We start from the raw sequence: 14,307 nt of genomic DNA on the forward strand, positions 1-14,307 counted from the left end.
TTATTTGCCCAGATATTAATAACACTTCTGTTGCTGCCTTCCCCAGTGCACTGCACAGCTGTCCAGTTGGGAGTTACTATTGAACCAGTGTGGCTTTTCCTTCCAGGGTTTATTATTTGGGAAACTGAGGTGCATTTTTTCCACCTGCCTGGCTCCTTCCTCTGTGTCCTTATACAAGGGGATGATTGGGGTCTTGTCATTATTGCATAGTATATCTGATGGTCATCTTGTGCATTGACACAGTTTTATCATTGGTAGCAGGGAAGTCTGGACATCTGTTTTTTGGGGAATAAGGGTTAATACATTTCTTTACCATTTTTTTTCTTTTTTTCTAGAACCACAGAGCAGACCCAGAAGAACTGTTCACAAAACTAGAGCGCATTGGGAAAGGCTCATTTGGTGAAGTCTTTAAAGGAATTGATAATCGGACACAGCAGGTGGTTGCTATAAAAATCATAGACCTTGAGGAAGCAGAAGATGAAATAGAGGACATACAGCAAGAGATAACTGTTTTAAGTCAGTGTGATAGTCCTTATGTAACAAAATACTATGGATCGTATTTAAAGGTAACGTATGCTCTTTGTCCAAGTTCATTGGCAAAAAAGTTGTCTTTTAACTGTTTTCAAAAGCATCAAAATTACCTGGAAGCACTGTAGCTAAGCCTGTGTGGACAGGGAATGGGCATATTGGCAGTGCTGAGTGACAGCTTACACCTCTGGCTGGGGGTAAATCTGTGATCTAGACATGACTTGAGAGAGCTGACTAAAACTTGTCTTGGGCCCTGTTACACAGGCCTTTTGCACTCTTTAATTTCTCTTTTTTGGCACAGTAATATAAAGGAGACAAAAAATCTTCCATCTGTGCTGCATCAGTTCTGAACAACTGGCCTGAGTTTGAAAAGTTTTTTATTTAGGGGAAAAAAAACCCTGGCAAATATGGGGAAACATTAATGGTGCAAGATTCCTTCCTCCCCAGTGCTCATGCAGTCACTCTCTCTGTCCTTCTCTTGGGGAATAAAAAAACTCTGTCATACAGAAGTTGCTGTCTGGCTTCTCCTTGAGAAATTCCTTTAAAATTTCAGGCCAACAGAAATATCTTTTGTCCAGTCTGATTACCATGATGGCTGATTTCACTGGCTGACTTCCACACAATTAAATGGGTAAATGCATCCACAGATTCAAAAGATTTATTACCTCTAAGGGACACACAACTCTTTTTTAATGAACACATTTAAAACAAAATCTACTCCCTGGTAGGACCCTTTGAGCCACATCATGATCATTTTCTCTCGATCAGTTTTGTTTACTTCCTAACTACGAAGTACAGAGATCTTTTCAGAGAGAAAATAACTTGTTATACAAGAGAAACAGTGGAATAATGTCCAGTGTGGTCAAGTGTGCAAAGTAAATGGTGGAGTTTTTTATTACCTGTAAGTACTAGAAAAGATGATATTTTTAGACCGTTTAATGTACTCGCCCTTTTAATATGACCTTACTTAGCTATTCCAGCAAAAACTATCCTGCTGGTAATTTTTCAAGGTGATGGTACTTGCCTGACTGTTTAGGTTCTCTTCCAGTGAAATGTGGTTATACCAAATAGTCATTAGTAATTGGAATACATCATTGTACATTGAAAAGGGTATTAGACAGTCACAGCTTTAAATTTAAAGGGAATAAGTAAATCAGTAATACAAAAGTTCATCACATCTGTTGCATAGTAGGCGACATCCTGAGTTTATCAAAACCAACTCGTTTTGATCCTGACATTTAATATGGCTAGGATTTTGCTTAAAATAGTATGTTGATGAACAATATGGTTATTTCATGTTTAAAGAGCAGCGCAAAATTAATTCCAGAAACCAGTTTTAAGCAACTAACTTAATTCATATGCCTTTTATTAAGTATTGAAAGTCATGTTGATGCCCTTACTAACCTAAAAGAATTAACTTTTTTGTGGCTTTCATTTAAATCTTAAAAAATTATAATTGGCAGTTATGTTTATCCTGATAGAATTGTGTGCGTAGTACATCCAGCCTTTGCTTGGTGAAGGATCTGAATTATGTGGGAGTAGGTAACCAATCATTTTACCTATTGTCTCCCAAATCGCATCTTTGGACTAGAAAGCTATGTATAACCGTTAGTCTACATAAACTTCTCTTTGGCAAAGAAAACTGTGGACGTTACCAGTCCCATGTATGTGTAGGAGTTGTCCGTATTAGCGAGTTTGTACTGATACAACCAAAGCAGTTTATTATTTCTTTAGTCATATCAATGCAAACCCATGCACTTTTAAATCACACAGCCCCTTGTTTGCTTTGGTAATATAGACTAGGTCAGAGGTGTGATTTGCAAATACTGCAAGTGGAATCTACCAAGGTCCTAATGCTTTCTGTTGCCTGTTACTTCCATGCCTACTGAAAAAGGAAATTGAGCCTGGGATTAAGGATGAGAGTACTAACTACTGATGAGCAGCCCTCTTTTTCTCTGGGAGCCTATGTTGTCCTTGTGCCCAAGGTGTGTGCAACTGCACATCTTGTGTAACTGGAAGTGAGGAATCCTAACAAATAAAAATAGTTTATAGTTTTAAAAAGTACACTTTAAGAAATGAATAAACAGACTGATTTCATCTGCTGATGCATGCAAATCCAGATTTTCACTCTGTAACACAGAGAACTAATTTGAACTGCTCATTGAGATGAGTGTATTTATAGAAATGTGCAGTTGAGGAACAGGCAATTTCTGGGGTTCTTTCCTCCAGGTCCCCCCCCCCCCCTTTTTTTAAAATTGGGAAAAAAGTTTTTTGGGGCATTTTTTTTTTTTCCCCCCGGCCCCCCCCCCCCCTTTTTTTAAAATTGGGAAAAAAGTTTTTTGGGGCATTTTTTTTTTTTCCCCCCGGCCCCCCCCCCCCCTTTTTTTAAAATTGGGAAAAAAGTTTTTTGGGGCATTTTTTTTTTTTCCCCCCGGCCCCCCCCCCCCCTTTTTTTAAAATTGGGAAAAAAGTTTTTTGGGGCATTTTTTTTTTTTCCCCCCGGCCCCCCCCCCCCCTTTTGTTTTAAACTTGGATAGGAAGTTTTTCAGGGCATATGTTTTCTTTCCTCCACAGGCTTTTTTACAATGCTTCTTGCAGTGCAAGGGGCAGAACCAGACCTATGGCTGGTGGGGAGGGAGCGGCCAGCCTGTGAAGGCCTTGTTGATTGTTTTTGTCAGCTTCATGCAAGACTTCTAGACGTTCCCTGCTGCAGAGCAGAAACTGAAACAAAAGGGTGTCCTTATTCCTGTTTGCCCTTGGATTGTAAACTTGCCAGGCTCCGGAAATTTTTTCTGAAGGACCTTCACATGTTTGAACAGGCTGCTTGTGGACTGTAGCCTACATATCTCACTTCTACAATTGGTAAAAATATGGCTAGATGGCCAGTAGGGGTGCTTGTTTTTGCACCCCTACTCTAAATATTCCCATATTTTCTTGCATACAAATAACATGGGCACCTTGTTTTGGAAGGAAGAATGTAGAGAAGTTTTTCCAGAGTCATCGCCAACTGCAGGGAGTTCCTGCTGCCTCACCTAAACTGTCTCCTGCAATGCCACGCTTCCTGGGCACTTTGTGTCCAGGGGACTTGCTCTGTCACATGAAATGAGGGCAAAGACCCTTGCCATAATGAGACTGTTAGTTCTTTACTAGAAGTAGTTCTTCATATAACTTCCTGTAAATAAAGTGTTCTTGTTTCTGCATCACAAGCCTCATCAAGCTACTTCCACCAACAAATTTGCTCCTTCAGGCACAAGCTACAGTGCTTGGCCAATAGCCAGGACTGTGAGCGGGTTAACACAGGACTCTGCCCCTTCAGCTTGCTGAGCCAGACCAAGTGGTAGTCATTCTGGCAGCTACATGGCATGCCTAGTGCTTCTTTTGCAGTGAAGAAAACACCTTGCCTGTTTAATACACACCCCCCGTTTTGCAGGGGGGCAGCTTTTGAGGTGAAAGGGTGCATGTGGTATGTGGAAAAATGCAGTATTTTAGTCTTCATTGAGCTACTTCTTGATGAATCTTGAGATTAAAATCGAATCCATGTGGCAGATATTTAATCATCTTAATCTGAAAGTCTGTTTATTTTTCTTGAAAGTTACAGAAAAAATTCCCGTTTGCCATTTTGAGTTCACTTTAAAATTTTGCCATCTAAACTTTTGTCTTATTAAACTTATGCTGGAGCTCTGTGTCTTTAAACACAATAACATCAGTAGTTTCTCTTCTGCGTGTATTTAGGGGTGGCTTAAGATCCAGTGGTCAAAGGTGTCATTATAATGAAGCCACACATGAAAGAGCAGGAAAGATTGTACAGGTTCACAGAGTGTTTCTTTGTGAGTCTTGAATGCTTATTTGTGCAAGCTCACACTATATTAATGGAGGTTTTAATGCATAATAAAATGTAAATTCATAGTTATAATCCTATGTATGATTACATAAAGTAGCTTAGAGTTTGGATTTGTCTGGTGAACAAGTATCTTACCCTGCTGGCTGCTGATGCAAGCTTCCATTGTACTTGAAATAAAAACGAGAGTCCTTCCAATTGTAAAAAGGGCCTTTCAAACTGGAGAATATAAAGCAATGCCATGTTGTCAAATTAGTAAACTTCATTTCTGAACAAAGTGCTTTAGAAGGACAGCTACAAGTGTTTAAAAGCTTCAAGCTGGGTGTGGTGTCTTAGCTACACAAGGTGATGAAACTTAAGAGAGTAGCTCCGCTTCATTTTTTTCCTGATCTAACACAGTAGATACTTCTCCTATTTAACACTGAGTCTCCCCTCAATCTCTGCCCTACTGGGTTTTATATAAAACCTATACATACTCGAGTGGCATAAAATAGCAGAAACAAAACGTCCATGCATACAGTGGTGATTAATCGTACGCAGTCACACTGCATAGTGTCAATTTCTTTGAGACCATTTGAAAAAACACAGTATTTATTCATTTTTTTGGTACATAGTGTTTTCAAATAACAGTAAAATCCATCCCAACGTAACTCTGTGACCACAATGTTTGCCTGAAATTTGAATTTGTTGCAGGTTTCCCCCAGCATACAGTTGGACTTTATGAAAAGTGCTAAAATTAGCCAGCCCTTCCCTGCTGATCTCATAATATTGGAATAGAGTCTTGTAATGTAAATGGTGTATTTTTAAACCTAGTATAAATCTTAACAAAGTGTAGTCTGTTTAGTAATTGGACATGGTGCATTCAAAAAACAGCACCTTTATTTGCTTGTTGGATTTTCTTTAGATTTCTATCTGTCTGCAGGAAATAGGGTAAGGCAAAATCCAACATAGAGCATAAAGGGCTTTTAAAAGTAATGATATCATAAGCTGGCACTCAACTGCAAGGGGTTAGTGCTGGTAAATGAAATGCTGGAGATTTGCACAGTGTCTTGTGATATTCCAACATGTGCTGCTTATAGTGTTTTGCTCCTATTAGAGTTTTTCATTGAGAATGTAAGGGAGGTATTCTTCCACCTGCACTATTTGCAAGAATTGCAAAGTGTGGAATTTGCTCTTGGTTTTGAGACAAGCTTTTTTGTTTTGGGAAGCGTGTAGTAAAAATGTGTAGCTCTCACCCCTAATTGTTTGCTATTTCCATGATCCAGCCATCTTTAGAAACTTGGCATACAGGTTAATATAACTACCAATCTTGGGACTCTTGCCAGCGTCCTTTAAAATTTTTTTTAAAAGTGTAAAACTTGTGGCTCCTGTCGTTTTGCACTTGTGAATGAGGATTAAGTGTTGGGGGATCATGGGAGTGTAGTATGGTGGCATTTCTACAGATGAACTCTCTAGTGTTTCTACCCTTTCACGTAGAAGTTCTCATGCTGGGAGTGAGGATCGTGTGGAGCTTCAGCCTTGGCTAGTGAAAACTCAGCCAGGCTACTCAAAAGCAAATGGAACCTCTTCTCTAGAACCGCATGCATGCAAGCTGAGGATTTTTTTGTCTTTGTCTAAAGTGCAGTTTTTTCTTGTCCCCCATTTTGAAGGACAGTTTTGACTTGCAGAAATTGAGCTACCTTTGCAGTACTAGGATTACCTTATGGTAGTGTGTAGACCTAGGGATATGGAAAAATGCTGCTGAGGACTAAGAAATCTCTCTTCTTGCTGAACCTGATGGTCCTACGTTGGAGCACAGGTACAGCATACCTGTAGTTGTTCCATTTGCCTTGTCAATGGTAAGATCCATCATGAAGCAACCAGTTAGTAGGATGCTAAAGTGCTGATCTCTAGCAGCCATGTCACACATCACTGATGGTTGTGCATGGCTTCAGAGCTGTGCATAATCTCTGCTGCTTTGGGAAGAATCTCATGGGTCCTGTTGAGAAGCATCACCCAAGCAGTATTTGGAGTGTCTTGAATCGGTCAGTCAGTACACTGTGTGTGAATCTCATTTGATCAATAGGTTGAAAAAATAGCCAGCAATCTCTTCCATCCTTTGACTTTCCATTCCTTATGCATTTGACTTTGACCCAGTCCTCTAAATCTCATTCAGCTACCCATACCATTATGTTGTCCTTTTTATTATAATAATGAAGTTGATCAAACTTAATCATTTTGCCACTAAAGCCTAGAGTTTGAAAGAAATGAATGTCTTGGGTTTGGCTCTGTTTGTTGAAAAGGATTTTTGAAAAGCATTTTCCTGTTAGTACTTCATTAAGCAGACATTAATTAAGGAGAGCTTTCTAGGGAACTGATTTTCATCTGTAGGTTTGAGCACTCTTGAAGGATGAGCTGCTTGATGGCATTTTCTACTAAAGGTAACATATAGTAACTTCAAAGTTACGGAACTCATGCATTTGGGAAGCATAGTATGTAAAAGGTACCTTAAAATAATGTCATTTTCTAGGGCAGTAAAAATGATTTCAAACAGCCTTGTTAACACCTTATTTCTTCTTTCATAGGGCACAAAATTATGGATAATAATGGAATACTTGGGTGGAGGATCAGCTTTGGATCTTGTAAGTATTCCAATTCCATGCATCTTGTTGGCTTTTTCAAATAGAACTGAGACTTTAAAAAAAAAAAAAAAGAAAGAAAGAAACAGTGACTTCCTAGGGTGTGGTTTCTGTTGCAAAAAGCAGTCTGTCTCTTGATGTGAATAGTTTCAGAATAGAAAATGAAATTCCAGAGTGGTGGTTGAGTGCAGAGATGCATGTATGGAAAGGTAAATGTTTTATGTGTTGGTTGCTCTGGCTTGACCTTCGAGTCTGATCTGTTCTCCTTCACACCACCATTTGTTTTTATTTTGTTTGTTCCCCTTTGCATTCATGTTTCCTTTGAAATCTGGACCCTGGAGATATTTAATGTTGCGTTAGCACCACCATATGACACTCCTGAAATACAGATGTACCTCATGGGTTGACTGTACCTTTTGCCTGGTGCTGAATGACTTCATGTTTGTTTTCACTGTCTTTGAAGCTTTTTGGAATGAAATCTGTGGTTCCTTGTTAAGAAAAAATATTCCTTCTTTACAGTAATTTCTTTTTTAAATTGAGAGGTGTGTATGTGTATGCATATATATTTGTATTGGGAAAACATTATTCTTGCTATTTTTTTCAAAGCAGACTATTTATTAAACTTGTGTCCTTTAGGAGTGAGTATCAGCAATGTTGTGTGCACCCACAGAGAACAGTTAATATTGACTGGCAAAACTGAGTTGGATTTCCGGTATCAGCAGTTTAAATTTTAAACATGCACATCCCTTTTACTGAAGATAAACATAGCATTCATGAAAGATCAGGCTGAGTACTGAAAGAGCATGATCCACAGTGTGGCGGTGGTGTGGTTTCCCCTTACCTCCAGTGCAGCTCCACCTCAGCTTTGAGCTTGAAAGACCCACCCTTTCCTGTAAGATAATACAGCTCAGTCTTTCTGCTTATGAGGTCATGGAATTCAAGTAGCAACTCTTTTTAGTGCTAAAGAGCATGATTTTTTGCTGTTCCTTTAAATTGCGAAGATTTGTGTGTCTGCTTAATTTCACAACTGGTTTAGTGACTTTTAACTCCATGGTTATAATAAAAAGGCATAGCAAGTGCTTGAACACTTGTCTGGGGCTTGAGAATGAAGCTCTTTTTTAAAAAGAGCCCTTCTGACCCTACCAACTATGAAACTATGAAAAAAGAAATTGCACTCTTCAACTGTTGTGGTTATATTTTAAAAAACAAACAAAAACCCCGATCTTCTGGAAACGAGTCGAGCATAAACAATGCAGTCTTTTGTAGAGTCTGAAAAAATCCTGAAACAGCTGATATTAATTTTTCCCAGCTCATTCCAATGAGTTAAGTGTGTTACCTCACGAGGATGATTTCAAAGTTAATGTTTTCATTGTTGAACATTTTAAATTATCTTCCATTTTCAAATTGTCATTTTGCTTTTATGCTGCTAGAATCTCCCCTTATTCCCCTGTCCACAAACCAGCAACATGATCTAAACACAAAGAGCATTTATAGACATGCTGCATGGGGGCGTTTAATTAGAGTAGTTTCAAGAGCAACTCTAATTAAAGCATGTGGAGCATCACATCTTATGCTGAAAAATGGTGGTGGGGGCACTAACTAAATCTCGTCAAACGAGCTTTACTTAGAATACCCCATTGCCATTTTTCAGTGTGGGGACACTGATACACATGACAGTAATTACCACACTCCAGCAGACTGGATTAATCGGGTCTGCTCTGACAGCCTGTCAGAGCAGCCTCACTGCATGTGTATAGGTGCCCAAAGAGCCTATTTATCATTTTGGGACAATGCAAAATTGATATACATCAAAACTGCATTTCTTCATATTAAACTGAGTGTTATAATTTACTTAGCTGGTTTGCAGTATTTTTGTTGTATTCTAGTACTACAGAAAACAGACCCCTCAGTAGAAGGCATATATCTTGTCTACATTTATGACATTTTAAATATTCCTCAAGTACTAGAGCAGCATTGAGTACATTAGTAATAAAACATAAATACACTAGTGATTCTTATTAATTCTATTACAGAAACTTTTTTTTTTACCTATAAGGACAATATCTAAATCTTAACAAGTGGCAAGGCAGGATTCAGGAATAATATATGCAATATATTTTTTTAATTGTAATATGTTTCTCTTTGAAGCTGCGGGCTGGTCCATTTGATGAATTCCAGATTGCTACTATGCTAAAGGAAATCTTGAAAGGTCTTGACTACTTGCACTCGGAGAAAAAAATTCACAGGGATATAAAAGGTGCGTTAAACTTTTGAATATGAATTTATTAATGTTCTTAAACAGTAGGAATGGTGTGTTAAATTGAATGTTTCCACTTCCTCTTCCAGCTGCCAACGTCTTGTTATCGGAACAAGGAGATGTTAAACTAGCTGATTTTGGAGTTGCGGGGCAGCTAACAGATACACAAATTAAGAGGAATACCTTTGTTGGTACACCATTTTGGATGGCTCCTGAAGTCATTCAGCAGTCGGCGTACGATTCAAAAGTAAGAATTTCCATAAAGTTGTCCTCTTTCAAGTGTAGCTGCAAAAAAAAAAAAAAAAAATTGCTTTGATTTCTGTTTGCCTGGGTTTTCCCCTGGTAAAGTACACTCTGAGCTACAGAACTTTAAATGGTCTGGAAAATATTGATGCCTTTTTCACTTTTTTTTTTTTATTTCTGCCTGCCATGCTTGTGTTTTTAGAAGGGCACTTAATTTTACATTTAGTGCAGCTATCATAGTAATCCATCCTTTTTGCAGGAATTTGCAGAGCACAGGCTGCATGTGTTGTCTAGATTAATGGTGCTCAATCCATGGCCTGTGGGTCAGATCCAGCCTGCAGAACCATGTCATCCAGCTCCAGGGCTTCCCCACAGGTCCCAGATATTTGGCGGTGGGGGAGAGTGGTAGCAGGATCCAGCATGGGACCAGTGGTAGTGTAAATTGTCACAGCTCCCAGTGGCAATTCATGCTGCTACCATTCCTTGCTGCCAAATTTCCATATATAGAGTGAGCCTCGCATGCCGGATCACACCAGCACATCGGGCTGCTCTGCAGCTGGGCCTGGGGCACAGGATCGGACTGATGTATGGGGCTAGGCCAGCATGCCAGATCTAACCCCATGCTGGATCAGGCCCATGGACTGACCCTACATCACTCAACTGGCCAGTGGGCCAGACAGGTTGAGCATCATAGATCTAGACGATAGACTTCTGATGTCTGTGGCTTTGTGGCCTATATTGCTGTCAGTGATGTTCTGGGATATGTGTTTTCTGAGCAAACAGCCTTATGTATTTTTTTTTATAAGGGAATCCTCAGGCCTTGCATGATGAAGATTTCATACTTAGCTGAGTGAGAAAAGTAACTTTAATCATAGTAGAAAAGTGCTGTGAGTTATGTTGTCTCGGTCTGACTTGTATGTAGCATTAATTTTCACATGGGCTGGTGGCAGTAAGCTCCATCGCAGCATATTGTCTAGTAAAGCCTTGATACTTAGCGAGGGGATGGGTGGGGGGAGCAGTTCCTTCATCTTCAGTGATTTTCAGACTTGAGTAGCAGTAGCTAGAAATGGGTTTGCGGGATAATCAAACCATTGGGAGTATAGCTGAACCTGGTCTCCTCCCCCAGACCCTTTTACCTCTGCACAAGTAAAAGCAGTAGGGACAGTGCATATTGAATCGGTGGCACCTAGGTATGGTGATGGACTTGGTGGGTGGGTGCAGAGAAGTTGACTTTGAGGAGGGCCATGATGATAGCAGTGTTGGTATTAGTAATGCCCATGAGGCATTAGTTTTTCTAAAAACAAAACTAGATCAAGAAATATGAAAGCCTCTGAGATCTTAGCGCTTTCTAAAGGAAAACTCTTTTAATTGGACGCTATGGAAATCCCTTAGTTCTGGCTTGTTTTACTGGCCACTGCAATCTGGAGGTTATCTGTGCTGGCCAGACTTGAAATGTGTGGAGTTGTTGTAGACTCATAGAGTAGGAAGGGACCTCAGTGGTCACCTGGTCCAGCCCCCTGGAAAATTGCTTCTCTTAAAGTGGCATTTACTTCTAGATTTTCCTGTCCTTTTAATATCTCCTGGCCAATGCTGGAGGTTCAGGAGAAGTCCAGATTGTGAGAACTATCACTACAACCACAATTGTCCCAAGACACTTTTAAGTTTCTTTCAAAATTTTATGTTCCCAGACTGGCACAGATTAAAAAATTATCATCATCACCATCATCATCTTGGCTGCTGGATTGGCATAACTCTCAAAGGCAGGTGGCATAAGTGAAATAAACTTCCTCTCCTTAATGAAAGAGACTTACTTTGTGAGTTCCCCACCTCTTAGAATATTCTGCATAATATCACAATCGATTACAATTTGGTATTGAAACACTACAAATTAGGTTCATATGCAGATTAAAACCTCTCCAGCAAAGGATAACAAAAATGGTTTGGGGGCTGAGGCACATGACTTGTGAGGAGAGGCTGAGGGAACTGGGCTGATTTAGGCTGGAGAAGAGAAGACTAAGGGGGATTTGATAGCAGCCTTCACCTCCCTGCAGGGGGGCTGCAAAGAGGATGGAGCTGGACTGGTCTCAGTGGGGGCAGATGACAGGACAAGGAGCAATGGTCTTAAGCTGCAGCAAGGGAAGTTGAGGTTGGATATTAGGAAAAACTTTCTCCCTAGGAGGGTGGTGAAGCACTGGATCAGGTTACCCAGAGAGGTGGTGAAGTCTCCATCCTTGCAGATGTTTAAGACCCAGCTAGATGAAGCTTTGGCAGGGATGATGGAGTTGAGGCTGGTCCTGCTTGGAGCAGGGGGTTGGACTAGATGTGAGCTCCTGAGGTCACATCTAGTCCAACCCCCTCATTCCACCCTCATTTCCTATGATTAATATGTATTTAGTTACACAGTTCTCATGAATCGAGAGAAAAGCTGCGAAGACCCACAATGCAGGATAGCAAATGGGGAGGTGGGACCGTAACTCTAGTACTGAGTGCATGTGTGCATAGCTGCACGTCTGGTTCTACCTGGGGTGAGTCTCCTGCTGGAGAAGGCTGCATCCTGTGACCATAGGAGTGAGAAAAGTAACAGACTATTTGCATGTTCCCTATGGCACATTTCTGCCTCCTTCCCCTCTCCCACATGGTCTTACAACTTTTCACACTGTCTGTAAGCAATTTACAGTTTTGCTTTCCCCCGGTTACCCTCTGTGCACCACAGAGCAATTTCAGGCATTTTTCTTTACTTCTAGCCTGATTATCTTCACACAGCACTTCATAGCCTTGCAAGCAACTGTAACTCATGCTTTTGAAAAAGCATTATAATCTTCCATGTAGTGAGTCTGATCTTTATTTCTTTATATTTGAAAAGCCTAGGCATTCCCACTCTACCAAGTAAACCTCATGTTCCTCTGATACTCTGCACTGGGGCTATCCAACTTCCAAGCGTCCCCCTGCCAGGCATGGCACTACGTGGGCCCAGACTCACCCTCCACTCCCCACGCGGGAGCAGGGAGAAGCAGCCAGGGGAGGAAGCTGAGCCCAGCTCCCAGTTGCTGCTGTAGCTGGACCAATAGAGGGAGAAGCAACTGAGCAGGAGCTGCATTTAAACCCTTTACAGACCACACGCGGTTCATGGGCTGTGAGTTGGACAGTTATGCATGAAGGTGTAGCAGTGTAGGAGCCATTCATAACATTGTTCTCCTCCTAGTGATTTTAATTTTTTCGGTTTTGTTGATACTTGTGCAACGTATCACCAATTGTGAAAATTAATATTGTACTACAAAGGCAAAGTATCTGGAGCAGGCAAGGCTTTTAATCTAGCAATGGCTGTATGCAAAAGCGTGTAGAGCTGCCATCCTCTTTACAATGCTCACCGTTAGCCATAGGATGTAGTCTCTCAGACTGATGCAGTGGTTACAGGTTTTGAATTGTCTGGTGTTTAAGACTTACCTAGAGTGGTAGGGATCCTCCAAAGTTGGGTTTTTTGGGTCAAAATCTGCTAGGAACAAGACGAATTGATGGATCACTTATCCCTTCATTATTATGGGTTTATGACAGACCCAGTACTGACTGTTGCATTGTTGAGTGAGCCTCTGGGATGGGAACAGGCAGCTGAATAAGAGTCTGTTAATAATCAACATTAAGAGCATACAGTTCCCCATGATTTAAAAAAAATTGCATGAAATTAATTATACATACTATTTTATTTTAAATTGTGATTAATTTAAATGCAAGAAAATTAAGTGAGGATTAAATGCTCCTGAAAATGTTTTATGTATCCAGAAGCACAGGCAAGCATGTCTTTAGATGGATGCTTGTGCTGGGTTTTTTGGGAATTAGTGATGTTGGGAAAACTATATTAAGGATGCTTGTCATGTGTTTTTGTTTGGGAAATTTGATCAGTTTGAATTCCTGTCTTTTTTGAGTTTATATGAATCAACTTAGTCCTGTATTAACAACATGTGAATGTCATTTATGCAGTATGATAATTGGATTTCAAGGACTGTTCGGTACCTCCACCTTTTCTCACTGCATACAAAAAGTATAAAATGAACTCTCTTCTTGCCACAGGCTGACATTTGGTCTTTGGGAATCACTGCTATTGAACTAGCCAAAGGAGAGCCCCCCAACTCTGATATGCACCCGATGAGGGTTCTGTTTCTCATTCCCAAAAACAATCCCCCAACTCTATTAGGAGAATTCAGCAAGCCTTTCAAAGAATTTATCGATGCATGTCTGAATAAGGACCCAACATTTGTGAGTACATTTATCACTTCATGCTGACCACATTGTATTGTCCTGTTGAACAGTTTAGCATGAGATTTTTCATGCTGCTTTAGTGCAAGTCAAAGTACCACATCACTGACTTTCCTCCTGCCTCTTCCTTTCCAAAAGTGTGGGAGTATCCAGTGAAGTAGTAATGGGCTGTAGGGACAGCTTTCTAAAGCACTGGAAGAGTTAGTCATACAGATAAGAGTAGAAGTATGTTGAACAAGACTAACACGACTGGGTTCTGGGTTACAAAGCACATTATCAGAGAGGTTTCATAGTTTCTAGGGTCGGAAGGGACCTGAGCAGATCATCTAGTCCGACCCCCTGCCATGGCAGGAAAGAGTACTGGGGTCAAATGACCCCAGCAAGGTGTTCATCTAACCTCCTCTTAAAAACCCCCAGGGTAGGAGCCTGCACCACCTCTCTTGGAAGTTGGTTCCAGACCTTAGCCGCCCTGACCGTGAAATAGCGCCTCCTGATGTCTAACTTAAACCTACCCTCTGCCAGCTTGTGACCGTTATTCCTGGTCACTCCTGGCGGTGCTCGGGGGAACAGTG

At 40.6% G+C, this 14,307-nt stretch overlaps 1 protein-coding gene across 1 annotated transcript in view; it reads left to right on the plus strand.

The window, feature by feature from the left end:
• Window positions 1-14,307, plus strand: part of STK26 (serine/threonine kinase 26) — a 36,077-nt gene that overhangs the window by 12,466 nt on the left and 9,304 nt on the right. Inside the window, exons 2-6 of the mRNA XM_019521016.1 lie at window positions 336-566; window positions 6,931-6,987; window positions 9,133-9,241; window positions 9,331-9,488; window positions 13,550-13,735. Of these exons, the coding sequence (XP_019376561.1) occupies window positions 336-566; window positions 6,931-6,987; window positions 9,133-9,241; window positions 9,331-9,488; window positions 13,550-13,735 (741 nt within the window). The remainder of the gene's footprint in view (window positions 1-335; window positions 567-6,930; window positions 6,988-9,132; window positions 9,242-9,330; window positions 9,489-13,549; window positions 13,736-14,307) is intronic.

This window comes from Gavialis gangeticus, unplaced genomic scaffold (genome assembly GCF_001723915.1).
Source record: "Gavialis gangeticus isolate Ggan-Ray unplaced genomic scaffold, GavGan_comp1, whole genome shotgun sequence".
Taxonomy (NCBI): Eukaryota; Metazoa; Chordata; order Crocodylia; family Gavialidae; genus Gavialis; species Gavialis gangeticus.